At 55.7% G+C, this 16,320-nt stretch overlaps 1 protein-coding gene across 1 annotated transcript; it reads right to left on the reverse strand.

The window, feature by feature from the left end:
- Positions 1-3,171: 3,171 nt before the first annotated feature.
- Positions 3,172-13,423, reverse strand: LOC118712147 (orphan sodium- and chloride-dependent neurotransmitter transporter NTT5-like). The gene is given in 11 exon segments (XM_045577197.1): positions 3,172-4,113; positions 4,414-4,579; positions 4,941-5,119; positions 5,121-5,411; positions 6,651-6,831; positions 9,252-9,493; positions 9,671-9,778; positions 11,263-11,441; positions 12,529-12,652; positions 12,772-12,929; positions 13,114-13,423. Coding segments are annotated over 11 exon segments (2,439 nt in total). The 3' UTR covers positions 3,172-3,612.
- Positions 13,424-16,320: the final 2,897 nt, after the last annotated feature.

The raw sequence follows: 16,320 nt of genomic DNA on the forward strand, positions 1-16,320 counted from the left end.
TTCTGTGGCTGAATACTATCCATAGTATGGGTATGTCACTTTTATTTTACCCATTCACCTGCTGACAGACATTTAAGTGGTTTCTACTTTTGGTCAGTTATGAATAATGCTGCTGTGAATGTTCATGTACATGTCTTCTATTTTTATTTTTTTAAATATATTTTTATTTATTTCAGAGAGGAAGAGAGAGGGACAGAGAGATAGAAACATCAGTGATAAGAGAGAATCATTGACTGGCTGCCTCCTGCATGCCCCCCAATGGGGATTGATCCCACAACCCAGGCTTGTGCCCTTGACCAGAATCGAACCTGTGACCCTTCAGTTTGCAGGCCAATGCTCTATCCACTGAGCCAAGCCAGCTAGAGCTACATGTTTTTTTGAAGGCCTGTTTTCAGTTCTTTGGGGTATAATGTATACACCTAGAAGTGGGATTGCTGATATTTTAAATTATTTTATTGTTTTTTTACAGAGAGGAAGGGAGAGGGGAAGAGAGAGTCAGAAACATCGATGAGAGAGAAACATCGATCAGCTGCTTCCTGCATACCTCCTACTGAGGATGTGCCTGCAGCCAAGGTACATGCCTTTGACTGGAATCGAACCTGGGATCCTCCAGTCCTTAGGCCGACGCTCTATCCACTGAGCCAAACCGGTTAGGGCTTCACTATTTAAAAAAAATATATTTTTTATTGATTTCAGAGAGAAAGGGAGAAATAGAAACATCCATGATGAGAGAGAATCCTTGACTGGCTGCCTCCTGTACTCCCTAAACTGGGGATCAAGCCCACAACCAGGCTCATAGGTTGATGCTCAACCAACCACTGAGCCACACCATCCAGTGGCTTCCACAATGGAAGGGAGAGTTGACACTGTTGTCTCACATGCTCACACTGTGGATATCCTATAAGCATCGGCGTCTGCCACCCAGCACCTGCAGTATGTGCGGTCCTCTCGGAGGTGGGGGTCTACAGGAGCAATGCAGAAACCAGAAGGAGAAAGGGAAACCTAAAGGTAATAATATCTCACAGCTGAATACAGAGACCATTTCCCAGTACGACAGCGCCACCTGCCGGAGGTAGCCACCATTACACCCCCTTTAAAATATTTTATTGATTTCAGAGAGGAAGAGGGAGAGATAGAAACATCAATGATGAAAGAGAGGAAAAAAAAAAATCATTGATTGGCTACTCCTGCATGCCCCCTACTGGGCATGTGCCTCGACTGGGGATTGAACCTGGGACCCTTCAGTCCACAGGCTGACTCTATCCAAGCCATTCCAGCAAGGGCCAAGTACACCCCTTTTAAGAAAAGGCAACTATTCCCTAACTGGTTTGGCTCAGTGGATAAAGCGTCAGCCTGCAGACTGAAGGGTCCCAGGTTCGATTCCGGTCAAGAGCCTGTATCGTGGTTGTGGGCACATCCCCAGTGAGAGTCATGCAGGAAGCAGCTGATGATGTTGCTCTTTATCTTCTCCCTTTCTCCCTGTAAAAAAAATCAATAAAAATCCTCCCTTTCTTAAAAAAAGAAAAGGCAGCTATTAAGCTCTCCTTGAAAGCAACCAGCGGCCATTTTGGAGTTTCCATTTTGGAGTAGGCCAGCTCAAACCTGACAGCTAGTAAGGTCTGAAATGGTGAAGTGTACACAGTATATTTGGGGGTGCAGTTGGTCTGGTCCCCATATATCTGTTTTGCAATAGAAAAGTAGCAGTTACCCCTTTGGAGGGAAGGCTGTCCCCCACTTTACTGCCTGAAGCAAAGCCACTGGCTCAGCATGCACCCCAACCCTCCATTTCCAGAGGTTCCCACAATCCACTGGGCCTGGTTTGCTACCTGTTGAGCTAAGTTAAAAGCTGATGGTCCTGGCCTGTGTGACTCAGTGGGTTGAGTGTCGTTCTGTGAACCGAATGGTCGCCAGCTTGAGTCCCAGCCAGGGCACATAACCCAGGCTGTGTATCCCATCACCCATCGGGGTGTGTGAAGGAGGCAGACAATGGATGTTTCTCTCTTGCACTGATATTTCTCTCTCCCTCCCCCTTCCTCTCTCTCAAAAAATCAATAAAAAAAAAATGCTGATGGCTGGCATGGTTCAGGGGCTGAATGTCAACCTTTGAACCAGGAGGTCATGGTTCCATTCCCGGTCAGGGCACATGCCCAGGTTTCTGGCTCCATCTGTAGTGCGGGGCATGCAGGAGGCAGCCGATCAGTGGTTCTCCCCCATCATTGATGTTTCTATCTCTTTCATCCTCTCCCTTCCTCTCTGAATCAATTAAAAACATATATTTTTTAAATAAAAATGCTGATGGCATCCATTAGGGTGCAGCAACCAGCCCACCCATCAGCCCTATTGCAGGCAGTTGATAGTTAAGGTATTGGACGGGTCTCCCCACTTTTCCCGCCATCTGCAGGCATCTGGCATTATTGTGGCAACAGTTTCCTAAAAATCAGTTCAAAAATATGTTTCTGACTCTACCTCCTGGTCCACCACAGCATAGTCAGGAGTTTGGTTACCAAGTGTAGATGTGTCTAGCGTGGTTCAACGCGGCTGCTTCCTAGTGACTAAAATCTACATTGGCAACCGGGACAGGGCGGTGCTACCCTCTCCGGCAGACAACGCTAACGAGCCCCGAGCTCTCCAGCAGCCTTGGTCCTGAGCCCGCGGAACCCAGGCGACCCACCTCCGAGGCCCACGTGGGGGACACTCTACCCCAAGGAAAAACAAAGCCTAGCACCAGGTGAGTCTAGGCAGGCTACCGTCTCGGTGGTAGCGGTGAGATGACAGTTTGGGACAGATTCCGTAGGGTCCCCAGTTGCCAACGTGGATTTTAGGGGTTAACACATGTCCTAGTTTGAGGGATACTGATGGGGTGGCCCGGTTCCTGCCAGGGCCCAGCTGAGTGACGTCACCGGTTGCTAGGCAAGTTGCCCCACAGTTTGGCTCAACCCCAGGACAAGGAGAGGGTCTAGAAACTCAGTCTCTGTGCCTGGAAGGGAGACTGGAGTCACCAATTGGACACTCAGTTCACCGGGGCCTGGCGATTTGGAGGGGGCGTGTGTGGCAGGGGTTGGGGTGGGGGTGGAGGTGGAGGAGGTGTGGGGGGGTCGCTCACAGAGAGAACACTAGTCCCAGCGGACTGCTTTATTGACCCACAGCATTGCTGTGTCAGCCACTCCGCCCCCCGGGTTCTGAGAGGGCGGCCCCCCAGCTGGGTGGTGGAGGTTGGGGTTGGGGGTGTCTGTCTCCATAACTGGGGAGTCAGGTCCTGGAAAGTCCTGGGATGGCCCTCCCCATCAGGCCCCCAGGGTGCTCCCACTTCACAGGGAGGAAAGGGGGCCTCAGGCCCAGCCCTGTGAGCAGGCCAGTTGGCTCTTCTTCCGGGTTATCCAGTCTCAGAGCGGAGAGGGGTCCCCCCTGAACGTAGAATCGCTCCTGTTCCAAGAGAGGAGCGAGCCTGCGGTGGCGCCCGCTGAGTGACGTCACCGGTTGCTAGGTAAGCTTTCCCGCACGCCCCTCCTCTTCCTCCCCGGCTGAGCCAATGACTCCTGCCCCCAGACAGGCTCCGAGGCCGCCATTGGTCGGACGGAGTCGCTCCCCGGGGGAAGTGGGCGTGGCCTCCGGCTAGGGGGCGGGCTTCTTGGGGAAGCTGCCCGCCTTGGTCCCGCGCCTCTCTAGGCCTTCGACGGCGCCCACGGTGGCCGCGCTCGCCTGCGGGCTGGCGGGCAGGCTCAGGGAGGCGGACGACGGCACGGAGGGGAGGAAGGGCAGGCTGAACCCCGAGTAGCTCTCCGTCCGCCGTCTCCAGGGCAGCTCCTCCAGCCACTCGGGCTTCTCGTCCGCCTCCCCGACCGCGACCGCGGTGAGCGCGCTGGGCCTCATCACCACCGAGTTCTCGCTCCTCTCCCGGAAGGTGGGCTTGGCCGCCGGCGGGAACTTGGGCCAGTCGGAGGGCCGGGCGGACTTCTTGGCCAGGAGCTTCTCGAAGGGGTGGCTGGCGATGCGGTCCTGCAGGTGCCACCAGTGCTGGAGCGGGTAGATGGGGATGGGCAGCAGGACGAGGACGCCGAGGAAGGTGATCCAGACCAGGGCGCTCGGCAGGTAGGGCTGCTCCATTTCCCGGCCCTGGAGGCGGGAGGAAGAAAGAGGTAGGAGCGAGGGCGTGTTTTGTTTTTTTTTGGTCCGTGTCATGTCGGAGGGCCAGAGTCCCCGAGGGGCCGGGAGGCTGGTGGAGCGGGTCCCCGGGGTGGCGGCCCGGGGCCTGCCGGGGGCCCCGCTGGCTGACGTCACCGGTTGCTAGGTAAGTTTTCCGCACGCCCCACCCGGTTCCTTTCCGGGCAGAGCCAAGGTCCTCTCCGCCCCGGACCGGACGGGCAGGGGATCCGGCCTAACAGGGTCCCCGGAGGGAGCAGGGGCCCGGCTCACGGTGCTGCTGTTCCAGGCGATGTAGGAGGGGGGCACCTTGCCGTAGAGGCGGATGAGGCCGAAGGCCAGGAGGACCAGCAGCGCGGGCATGGTCACGTAGCACCACAGAAAGGGGCAGGAGGACCACAGCAAGCGGCCCAGGTCGCCGTACATCTCCTCCCGGAACCTGCGGTGGGGGCGGCGGGCGCGATGGGCACGGGGGCCTGTGGGACCGAGCCCTTGGGAAGGCAGGCCCGCCGGCTCTCTGGCTCCCTCCAAAGCCCTCCGCTCCCGGGGGATGCTGAGTCCTGACAGGCCCTTCCCAAGCCTGGACCCTGCATCTGGTCCTCCCCGAGGAACCCCCCAATCCACCGGGGGGCGGGGGAGACAAGCTCCTGTGGGCAATGGCAGGGGAACCCGAGCCCCCTTTCCCGGGGTCCTGACGGCTGGGACCCCCCGGCTGTGCCTCTCAGAGGGTGCCCAGCTCCGCCCGCTCGGAGAGCCGGGGTGGGGTTCCAGGCCGGGCAGCCCCGGGGGCTGGACATCACCTGGAAGCTCCGTAGATCCAGGCCAGGGTCATGTTCTGCAGAACCACGATGACGATGAGGGTCAGCGGGACCAGCGTCTCGTCCAACAGAGACATGATGTAGCTGCCGGCCTTGCTGGTGAAGACCAGGCTGCCCAGGAACCCGCCCAGGCAGACGGCCGCTAGGCAGAGGCAGAGGCGGTGTGGCCGCTGAGGTCACCGGGCGGGGCCGGGGCCGGGGCCCGGGCCAGCCCTGGAGGTCGGGAGGGGAGGCAGCGGGACCCAAGGTACCTGGGAACATCACGGGCAGCCTCTTTAAGGAGGAGATGACGCTGTGGAGGGGAAAGACGATGCTCTCCACGACCTTGACCAAGGTGGTCAGCTGGATCACGGCCAGCGTCAGGAAGAGGACGAAGGCCCAGAACGGGGCGCCAGGCAGCATGGCGACGGCTTCGGAGAAGGCTGGGAACGCCAGGCCAGGGCCCTGCGAGAACTGTCGGGGAGGAGGGCTCAGGCCGGGCGGGTCTGGATGGGGGAGGGGGGGATGGTGCGGTGGTCCATTAGCAATGTCTGTCCTGGGCAGAGGCGGGAGGCGGGCGATGGGAAGTGGGGGGGGGGGATGCTGCGGTGGTCCATTAGCAATGTCTGTCCTGGGCAGAGGCGGGAGGCGGGCGATGGGGTGGATGGTTGAGTGTTTGCTCTTCTCGGTTTCCTAAGTTGTGTGAGTTTCACTCTTGGGGCCTCCCATTTCCTCCGGGGGGGACGAGGGAGGGAGGGACAGGGGGAGGGGTCCTAGGATCTGTGTGAGATTTCAAGTAGAGTGACAACCTAGCCGAGGCCCTGGTCCACACAAAAATGGTGGTGGGCCGAAACCGGTGTGGCTCAGTGGATAGAGCTTCGGCCTGCGTACTGAAAGGTCCCGGGTTCGATTCCGGTCAAGGGCATGTACCTTGGTTGCGGCACATCCCCAGGAGGAGGTGTGCAGGAGGCAGCTGATCGATATATCTCTTCCATCGATGTTTCTAACTTTCTATCTCTCTCCCTTCCTCTCTGTAAAAAAAAAAATCAATAAAAAATATATTAAAAAAAAATGGTGGTGGGATCCCTAGCTGGTTTGGCTCAGTGGATAAAGCGTCGGCCTGCAGACACAAGGGGCGCAGGTTCAATTCTGGTCAAGGGCATGTGTCTTGGTTGTGGGCACATCCCCAGTGGGGAGTGTGCAGGAGGCAGCTGATTGATGTTTCTTTATTTTTTTTTTAATATATATATTTTATTGATTTTTTTTACAGAGAGGAAGAGAAGGATAGAGGGATAGAGTTAAAAACATCCATGAGAGAGAATCATCGATCAGCTGCCTCTTGCACACCCCCTACTGGGGATGTGCCCGCAACCAAGGCACATGCCCTTGACTGGAATCAAACCCAGGACCTTTCAGTCCGCAGGCCGACGCTCTGTCCACTGAGCCAAACCGGTTTCGGCTCATCGATGTTTCTAGCTCTCTATCCCTCTCTGTAAAAAAAAACAATAAAAAAAAAAAATATATATATATATTTAATTAATTTTTTATTTTTTATTTTTTAAATGGTGGTGGGAATGTGATTACAACCGTTTCCTGCATGATAAGATGCTTGGGTGGCCCGTGAGACTCCTGAGAAATACGTTTCCCAGTGTCCTCTGGGGCCTTTGGGATGCCCCCTGCCGCCCACCCCTGTCCGCCCCGCTGCCAACACACCTCTCTGCTCAGGACCTCGATGCTGCAGGACGGGGAGGCCTGGATGACCTGGAACTGGAGGTGCTTGGGGAGGCTGCTGACCCACGTGAGGTAGTCCAGCGGGGCCAGGACGCCCGGGGGCGGGCTCACGTCCTGGGGCAGCAGCCCCCTTTTTATTAGTTTATTCACCGCGAGGATGCTCCTGAGGGGGAAGGGGCGGAGAGGACAGGCCATGGAGACCCTCTGGCCGCTCGGCTGCTGACAAACGAGGGGACTGAGGGCGGGAACGGCTGCCCACGGCCAGGGCAGCTGGACAGGGGCCGGACACACAGCACATGGACGGGGGGTGAGGCACCCTGGGAGGCCCACCTAAGGGGCAGACGATTTGTGCCTCTCAAGAAGCTTGTCCAGCCCTGGCCGGTTTGGCTCAGTGGATAGAGCGTTGGTCTGCGGACTGAAGGGTCCCAAGTTCAATTCCGGTCAAGGGCATGTACCTTGGTTGCGGGCACATCCCCAGTAAGGGGGTTGCAGGAGGCAGCTGATCGATGTTTCTCTCTCATTGATGCTTCTAACTCTCTCTCCCTCTCCCTTCCTCTCTGTAAAAAATCAATAAAATATGTATATGTTTTTTAAAGAAATGTCTGATAGGCATTTTTGAAATGAATGCCACAGGAGATGAAAAGAGGGAACAGGCAGGGGACATATGTAATACTTTCTACAATAAATTTTTTTTTTTTAAGAAGAAAATAGGGCCCTCGTTGGTTGGGCTCAGTGGATAGAGCGTCAGCCTGTGGAATGAGGGGTCCCAAGTTGGATTCCGACCAAGGGCACAGGCCTGGATTTCGGGCTTGATCCCCAGAAGGGGGCGTTGCAGGAGGCAGCCAATCAATGATTCTCTCTCATCATTGATGTTTCTCTCTCCCTCTCCCATCCTCTCTGTAAAAAAAATCAATAAAATATATTAAAAAACAAAACAAAACAAAAACCTATGCACACTTCTGCTTGCTTTGTCTCCTTCTGCTTCTTCCTTAACAAAATTCCTGGACCAGAGTCAGGAAAATGGGTGCTTCAGGAACTTATCTCTGTGCTGGGCTCTTTGAATGTCCAATACCCGTTGGCAGCCAATAGCGACGGTCCCAGCGCGGACGGCCCCATCCTGCCTGTGCCCTCACTCCGTCCGGGACACTCACACGGCCCCGAACAGACTCCTCCCCAGAGAGACACACGCGTGGCTCTTTGCTCACCGATGCTGGGCTCGTTACCCTCTGGGATTTATTTCACTAAGGTCTCTGTGCCCCTGCTCTTCAGTAGCTTATAGGAAAATATGACGATTTTAATCCATCTTTAAAAGTGCTGCTACCGCCCTAGCTGGTTTGGCTCAGTGGATGGAGCATCGGCCTGCGGACTGAAGAGTCACAGATTCGATTCCGATCCAGAGCACACGCCTGGGCTGTGGGCTCACTCCCCAGTGTGGAGCATGCAAGAGGCAGCCGATCGATGATTCTCATCACTGATGTTCCCCCCTCTCTCTCTCTCTCTCTCTGAAATCAATAAAAAAAAAATATGTTTTTTAAAAATGGCTGCTGCCATGGAAGCAGGCACTTTCGCATCCTTCCACATCCGAACTGGAAGGCCAGTCTCACCGCGGAGCTTCAGAAATCCCAGCCGCTGAGTGCACCCAGGCCCAGGGAGCCCAGCCTCTCGGCTGCCTCAGACAGGTGTCTCCGAAGGCAGAATCGTCCCAGTGCGCAGCCCGGGCCCATGATCACGGATTGGGGCTCAGAATGCCGCAGCTGCCTCCTGTGTGAGTTCAGGGACTGACTGTGAAGTCTTTACACCATTTGTAACTTATGGAAACCTTTAGAGGTCACGTCTTTGAGACCATTTTCTTACCTATAAAGTGGTGGCTATTAGCCTACTGCCTTTCTGGCTGTTTTCTCTGACCTATTAGTATACACTTATTATTATTATTATTATTTATTATTATTATTATTATCACTAGAGGCCTGGTGCTCCAATTTGTGCGTGGGTGGGGTCCGGCCGGCCCACCCCGATGGGGGCCCGTCAGGCCAGGCCAGCAGGAGGGGGGAGGGGCCGTGGGTGGTAGGGCGGGTGGCCCCACCCCCGGTCAGGGTGTTGGGGGCAAATCAGGGCCGAGCTGGTTGTGGGGGTGGTCAGGGCCGGGGACAGGCTGGTTGGCTGCCACAGTGTGTGTCATAGCCAGCAGTCGTCTGGTCCTCTGGCAGTTCTGGTCGCTGGGCTTTTATATAGAGAGATTATTTTAGAAATATATACATATTATTTATTGATTTTTTTTCTTTACAGAGAGGAGGGAGAGGGAGAGAGTTAGAAACATTGATCAGCTGCCTCCTGCACACCCCCTACCGGGGATGTGCCCGCAACCAAGGTACATGCCCTTGACGGGAATCGAACCCGGGACCCCTGAGTCCGCAGGCCGACGCTCTATCCACTGAGCCACACTGGTTAGGGCTCGAGGTTATTATTATTATTACTCACTGTTGGGGAGCTGTGAGCTGGGGGAGTTGCTAAGGCAGAGGGAGGGAGGGAGGGAGGGAGGGAGGGAGGGAGACCTCTTCTCGGACCCGGGCGGCGAGGACTCACTTCTCGATGCAGGCGGGGCCGCTGGTGCCCACCCAGTGACCCGCCACCGCGAAGACGATGGCCGTGGCCACCAGCGAGGCCGCCAGGTGGACGACGGTCATGCACAGGACGCCCACCACGGAGCTGTTGCTGCCGGCCTTGGAGGAGGAGATGTTGATGGTGGTGCCCAGGCCCAGGCCCAGCGAGTAGAGCACGTGGCCCCCCGCCTGGTGCCACAGGTCCAGCGAGGCCCAGGACGTGTGCTGCGCAGGGAGGGAGGGGGGCCCAGCGGTTCGGGTGTGGGACCCCCACAGGGAGCGGGGAAAGAGGGGGCAGGCCGGGCAGAGGAGAGAGGATGGAGGGGAAGGGCGTCCGGAGAAGCCCTGAGGGAGGGCGGGAGGGAGGGAGGAAGGGAGGGAGGTGTGGAGCCCCCGCCTCACCTCCAACGTGACCATGCGTTTGAGGCTGGCGGCCGCGCCTTCCAGGAAGAGGCAGCGGATGAGGAGGCCGATGAAGAAGGAGGGGAGGAAGACCGTGAAGACCAGGAACTGGCCGGGCGGGCCGGGCGGGAGCCGGAGGCCGGAGCAGGGGAAGGAGGGAAGACAGAGGCCAGCGTGAGCAGGGGGCTGTAGGCGGGCAGGGGCGGAGAAGTGGGGTGAGCGGTGTTACGAGGGGCCTCTGGGAGGATTTTCCATGGAGACAACCATGGCGTTTGGGGGGAGGGGTCCCCTAACAGGGGGGGCGAGAGATCACAAACACAGATGGCTTTTCGATGGCGGGCAGTTGGTTATTCATCATGGACCTTGGCTTTTCCGGCCTCTGAACAGTGAGGGGGGAGGAGCCATGGGGCCGAAGGCTGAGGGAGACACTTCATAGGTGAGAGAGGAGGAGGAGAAACTGGGGAGAGAGAGTTTTGTGTTTGCGTGTTGCTTTTTTTTGTTTTGTTTTGTTTTTTAAAATATATATATTTTATTGATTTTTTTACAGAGAGGAAGAGAGAGGGGATAGTGAATTAGAAACATCGATGAGAGAGAATCATCTATCAGCTGCCTCTTGCACACCCCCCACTGGGGATGTGCCCACAACCCAGGTACATGCCTTTGACCGGAATCGAACCCGGGACCCTTCAGTCCGCAGGCCGACGCTCTATCCACTGAGCCAAACCGGTTTCGGCTGTTTTGTTTTGTTTTTAAAAAAATATATTTTATTGGCCCTGACCGGTTTGGCTCAGTGGATAGAGCGACAGCCTGTGGACTGAAGGGTCCCAGGTTCAGTTCCGGTCGGGGGCATGTACCTTGGTTGCGGGCATATCCCCAGTAGGGGTGTGCAAGAGGCAGCTGATCGATGACTCTCTCTCATCGACGTTTCTAACTCTCTATCCCTCTCCCTTCCTCTCTCTAAAAAAAAAAAAATATATATATATATATATATATATATTATTGATTTTTTTACAGAGAGGAAGAGAGAGGGGATAGTGAGTTAGAAACTTCGATGAGAGAGAAACATCGACCAGCTGTTGAGCGTGGACCTAGGAACCAGGAGGTCACAGGCTCGACTCCCGGTCAAGGGCACAGGCCCGGGGTTGCGGGCTCCGTCCCCAGGGTGGGGCGGGTGGGGCGTGCAGGAGGCCGCCCACCCAGGATGCTCTTCCTCATGGGTGTTTCTCTCTCTCTTTCCCTTCCTCTCTGAAATCAATAAAAGCATATTTTTAAAAAACGCAGGAAGGTGGGAGCTGGGAGGCTCAGAGTGTGTCCAGGGCAGTGACCGGGGATGGGGGCGGTGGTGACGGGGCTGGGCAGCAGGGGGCGCTCCTTCCGCCAGGGTGGGAGAGGAGCAGCCCCTGTGAGCGGATGGGGTTGACACAGCTGCGGGGGGGGGGGGGTGAGGGGGGGGGGCCTGCTGGAGAGGCGGGGGGGCCCCATCGGAGGCTGCCGTCTGGGGAGTGCAGGGCGTGGGGGGTGGACAAGGGAGGCATCGGAAGGAGCTGGGACCTCGAGGTCTGTGAAGGCGGAGCAGGGGCGGGGCGGCCTACCGGCGTGGACAGCTTCAGGCCTGAGACGAGGATGACGAAGAGGAGGCACCACGTGGCCAAGGTGCCCAGGGTGAGATGCAGGATGAGGTGCTCGTCCCCCTCCTGGATGTGGGCCGTGGCGTTGAGGACCACCTCGTACCAGAACTGCTGCTCGGACACGGTGCGCAGGCAGGACAGGCCTGGGGGCCGGGCGCTCAGCCGCCGCCTCCCGGAGCCGCCCCTGCGCCCCCTCCTCCCTGGCTCTTCCTCCCTCCCTCCCTCTTGCTTCTTAATTTTTTTAAAAAAAATATTTTTTATTGATTTTTTACAGAGAGGAGGAGAGAGGGATAGAGAGCTAGAAACGTCGATGAGAGAGAAACATCGACCAGCTGCCTCCTGCACACCGCCCACCAGGGATGAGCCCGCCACCAAGAGGATTAGGAATCGAACCCAGGACCCTTCAGCCCTCACGGAGCCACACTGGTTTCGGTGCTTCTTGGTGCCCTTGCCTCCCTCGGCCCTGCCAGCCCTCCCACTCCCTCTCCCTCTCCCTCTCCCTCTCCCTCTCCCTCCGCCTCTCCCTCTCCCTCTCCCTCTGCCTCTCCCTCTCCCTCTGCCTCTGCCTCTGCCTCTCCCTCTCCCTCTGCCTCTGCCTCTCCCTCACCCTCTGCCTCTCCCTCTCCCTCACCCTCTGCCTCTCCCTCTCCCTCTCCCTCTCCCTCTCCCTCTCCCTCTGCCTCTGCCTCTGCCTCTCCCTTTCCCACTCCCTCTCCCTCTCCCTCTCCCTCTCCCTCTGCCTCTGCCTCTGCCTCTGCCTCTCCCTTTCCCACTCCCTCTCCCACTCCCTCTCCCTCTGCCTCTGCCTCTCCCTTTCCCACTCCCTCTGCCTCTCCCGCTTCCTCTCCCTCTCCCTCTCCCTCTCCCTCTCCCTCTCCCTCTCCCTCTCCCTCTCCCTCTGCCTCTGCCTCTCCCTTTCCCACTCCCTCTGCCTCTCCCTCTCCCTCTGCCTCTCCCTCTGCCTCTCCCTCTCCCTCTGCCTCTCCCTCTGCTTCTCCCTCTGCCTCTCCCTCTCCCTCTGCCTCTGCCTCTGCCTCTCCCTCTCCCTCTCCGTCTCCCTCTTCCTCCGCCTCTCCCTCTCCCTCTCTTTCTGCCTCTCCCTCTCCCTCCCTCTCTCCCTCCCCCTCCCCCTCTCCCTCTCCCTCTCCCTCTGCCGCTCCCTCTCCCGCTCCCGCTCCCTCCCCCTTCCCCTCTCCCTCCCCCTCCCTCTCCCTCTCCCCCTCCCCTCACCGGTGAGGTTGGTGTGGAGCAGCGGGCAGCGGGTCCAGGGCAGCGGGTGGTGGAAGGAGTTGGTGAGGTAGTAGAAGCACCAGGTGATGATGATGCTGTTGTACACGCTCACCATGACGCACACCTGGGGCGGGGACACAGCGGGCAGAGGGGTGAGCGGGGTGGAGACAGGACGTGGAGACCACAGGGGGCGGGTGGGGAGTGGGGGGAGCCACGGCGCCTCCTGGCCGGCCCCTCGCTCACCAGCATGCTCGCATAGCCCAGGCCTCCCATCAGGGGCACCAGATGACTCCAGATCTGGATGCTGTCGATCCGCAGCCACTGCCCCATGACCATCTCCATGTACAGGAGGGGGACCCCGAGCAGGCAGAGCAGGAAGAAGTAGATGAGGATGAAGTCACCTGGAGGAGGGAGCAGGGAGCTGAGCCCCGGGCAGCGGGAGCCCGGCCCCCACCCCCTTTATGGCTTTTGTCCCGGGACCCCTCACACCACGGATGGGGGCGTGGGGGCGGTGTGCCCTCCCTCGGTGCCCTCCTCCCCGGAGCCCGGGGTCCAGCCTTGTGTCCCCGAAACGTCTGGCCTCACCTCCGTTCCGGTGGCAGAGGTACGGGAAGCGCCACATGCTGCCCAGCCCGAGGGAGAAGGCGATCTGGAGCAAAATGCTTTCTGTCCTCTTGGTCTGAACGATGAAGTTCTGGGTCTTGACCGGGATCTTGCCCAAGAGCCTCAAGGGTGAGGATGACAGCCTTTGGGAATGCTGGCGGGGGCCTGGCTCTCTGTCCTCAGAGGTCACTGGCTCTCTGTCCTCAGAGGTCACCGGCTCTCTGTCCTCAGAGGTCACCGGCTCTCTGTCCTCAGAGGTCACCGGCTCTCTGTCCTCAGAGGTCGCCGCCATGGCTTCCTCTAACGCCTGGGGGAATCTTGGGGTCACCAAACACAGCAGACGTGAAGGGTCACGTCTCAGATGCCAAACCGCAAAACTCCATGAGAAAGACTCATGTAGAACACCGAGGGCTGCAGTTTCCCTCGGGGCCCCTTCCCGAGTCACTGACTTAAGGCGAATATTTTCATCCGATGGAAGTAGAGATATACAAGAAGGAACGAAAGAACATCTAAAAGGCTGACTAGGCAGACCACTATAAGCGACTAATGACTGTGCTTAAAACAACAAAGAGAGCCGAGACCGGTTTGGCTCAATGGATAGAGCATTGACTTGGGGACTGAAGGGTCCTGGGTTCAATTCCAGTCGGGAGCATGTACCTTGGTTGCAGGCATATCCCCAGTAAGGGGTGTGCAAGAGGCAGCTGATCGATGACTCTCTCTCATGGATGTTTCTAACCCTCTACCTCTCTCCCTTCCTCTCTGTACAAAATCAATAAAATATATTTTAAAAAAAAACACACACAGAGAGCAATATATTTTGGGGTTTATAATGTGTAGAAGGAAAATATTTTAATTTAAAAAAGGCCCAAAGTGCTGGGAACACTAGGACTAGGAGATACATCCTGCATCCACAGCTCCTGGAAGCCCACAGCTAACACCACCTCAGTGGTGAACTGTGAATGCTCTGCGCCTGCGGCCGGGAACAAGACAAGAATGTTGGATGAATCTCCTACTCAACTTCGTATTGGAGATCCTGTCCATTGCAATAAAGCAGGAAAAGGAAACAAACAAACAAACACATAACCACAACACCATATAAAGACCATAAGTAAATAAATCTTTCCTTATTTGAAAGCAATATGAGTAGATGTGTGGAGATTACATATGCACAAAGAACCTGCAAACTCCATAATCTTAAAAGATACCATGGTTTTAAATGTTAGTTTCCTTTAGGTTTTGAAAGGAGGCACAACCCATTTTATAAATTAGATTTTGTCATTTTATGTGTTTCTATAACTATTTCATATATTTGTACTTCTTTCAAATTAGGTATTATCATCATCTATAGATTATGTATTAGATATTGTTATCCAATATGCATAGGATATAATATATTTACATAGGGTATAATATATTTATATTTCTTACACGTTGAATATTATTATTGAATATGTTATATATGGACACTATTGTTAAACATAACATATAGTATGTAAATACATACTTATGAACATGTGTGTGTTTCTTACAAATTGGAGACTTATATATACACTGAGTGGCCAGATTATTGTGATCTCTGGACGCATAATAATCTGGCCACTCAGTGTATTGGTATCTCAAGTGGGTACCAAAAGTATCCTAGACTTTGGCTGGAGATCAACCACCTATTTGCCCTGAGCTTTCTATCAGCCAGCGCAAAGGGGGAAACTGATCAGGTGCACGATTTAGACTATCTTTTATATCAAATAAATGAGGTGCTCAAGAGAAGTACACTGAGTGGCCAGATTATTATGCGCTCAGAGATCATAATAATCTGGCCACTCCGTGTGTACTAGAGGCCCGATGCATGAAAATTTGTGCAACAGTAGCCCGCCCCCCTCGCTGCTGGCACCAGCTGCCCTCCTCCGGACGCCTGCGGGCACCGGGCCCCAGGCTGGCTTCCCTCCGCCCCAGCCTCCGCAGGAAGAATGTCCGGAATGACTTCCGGAAGACGCCCAGTTTAATTAGCACACCACCCTTTTATTATCATAGATACACTTCTGCTATATCATGAGTATTTTCCTATGTAAAAAGTATTGTTTAAAAGTACGTATTTAGCCGGGACCGGTTTGGCTCAGTGGATAGAACGTCGGCCTGCAGACTGAAGGGTCCCAGGTTCGATTCCGGTCAGGGGCATGTGCCTTGGTTGCGGGTGCATCCCCAGTGGGGGGTGTGCAGGAGGCAGCTGATCAATGATTCTCTCTCATTGATGTTTCTAACTCTCTATCCCTCTCTCTTCCTCTCTGTAAAAAATCAATAAAATATACTTTTTTTTAAAATACGTATTTATTGTTATTGTTTTTTAATCTTCATCCAAGGATACTTTTCCATTGATTTTTAGAGAGAATGGAAGACAAAGAGAAAGACAGAAATATTGATGGCAGAGAAACACATCGATTGGTTGCCTCCTGCATGAGCCTGGGGCCAGGGCCTGGGCCTGGGAAGGAGCCCACAACCGAGGTACCTGCCCTTGACCAGATGGGAACCCGGGACCATTGGGTCCGCCAGCCGGCACTCTGTTCAGTGAGCCAGACCGGCTACGGTTAAAACTGTTTTTAATGCTCCAACTGATTTGGCTCAATGGATAGAGCATCGGACTGCAGACTGGAAGGTCCCAGGTTTGATTCTGGTCAAGAGCATGTACCTTGGTGGGTGTTGCCCACAACCAAGGTACATGCCCTTGACTGGAATCAACCTGGGACCTTTCAGTGCGCAGACCAACGCTCTATTCACTGAGCCAAACCGGTTTCGGCTAAAAATATATATTTTAATGGCTACTTACTATTCCAGTCATTCTATAAACCTAACCACGTGGATGGTTTGTCTAAAACTTCCCAGGCCCCTGACAGCCCTGTTTAGCCCCCAAGGCCCTTCCCGCTGGGCCCCTGCTTCTGTTCTCCCTCCACCAACTACCCCCCAGCCCCCACCCCTCACTCTCACCCCTCACCCCTCACCCCCACCCCTCACCCCTCACCCCCACCCCTCACCCCTCACCCCCACCCCTCACCCTTCACCCCCATCACCCTGCCTCCGGCTGCAGCCACTCCCTTGTCTCCCTTTCAAGACCTCGTACCTGCAGTTCACTCGGCTGCCCCCAGGGGGCGCGCAGCCCCTGCCCTCGAAGCCTCGGTCCGTCCGGCTGTCCGGCCG

This window comes from Pipistrellus kuhlii, unplaced genomic scaffold (genome assembly GCF_014108245.1).
Source record: "Pipistrellus kuhlii isolate mPipKuh1 unplaced genomic scaffold, mPipKuh1.p scaffold_m20_p_84, whole genome shotgun sequence".
In the NCBI taxonomy this organism is placed as follows: domain Eukaryota; kingdom Metazoa; phylum Chordata; class Mammalia; order Chiroptera; family Vespertilionidae; genus Pipistrellus; species Pipistrellus kuhlii.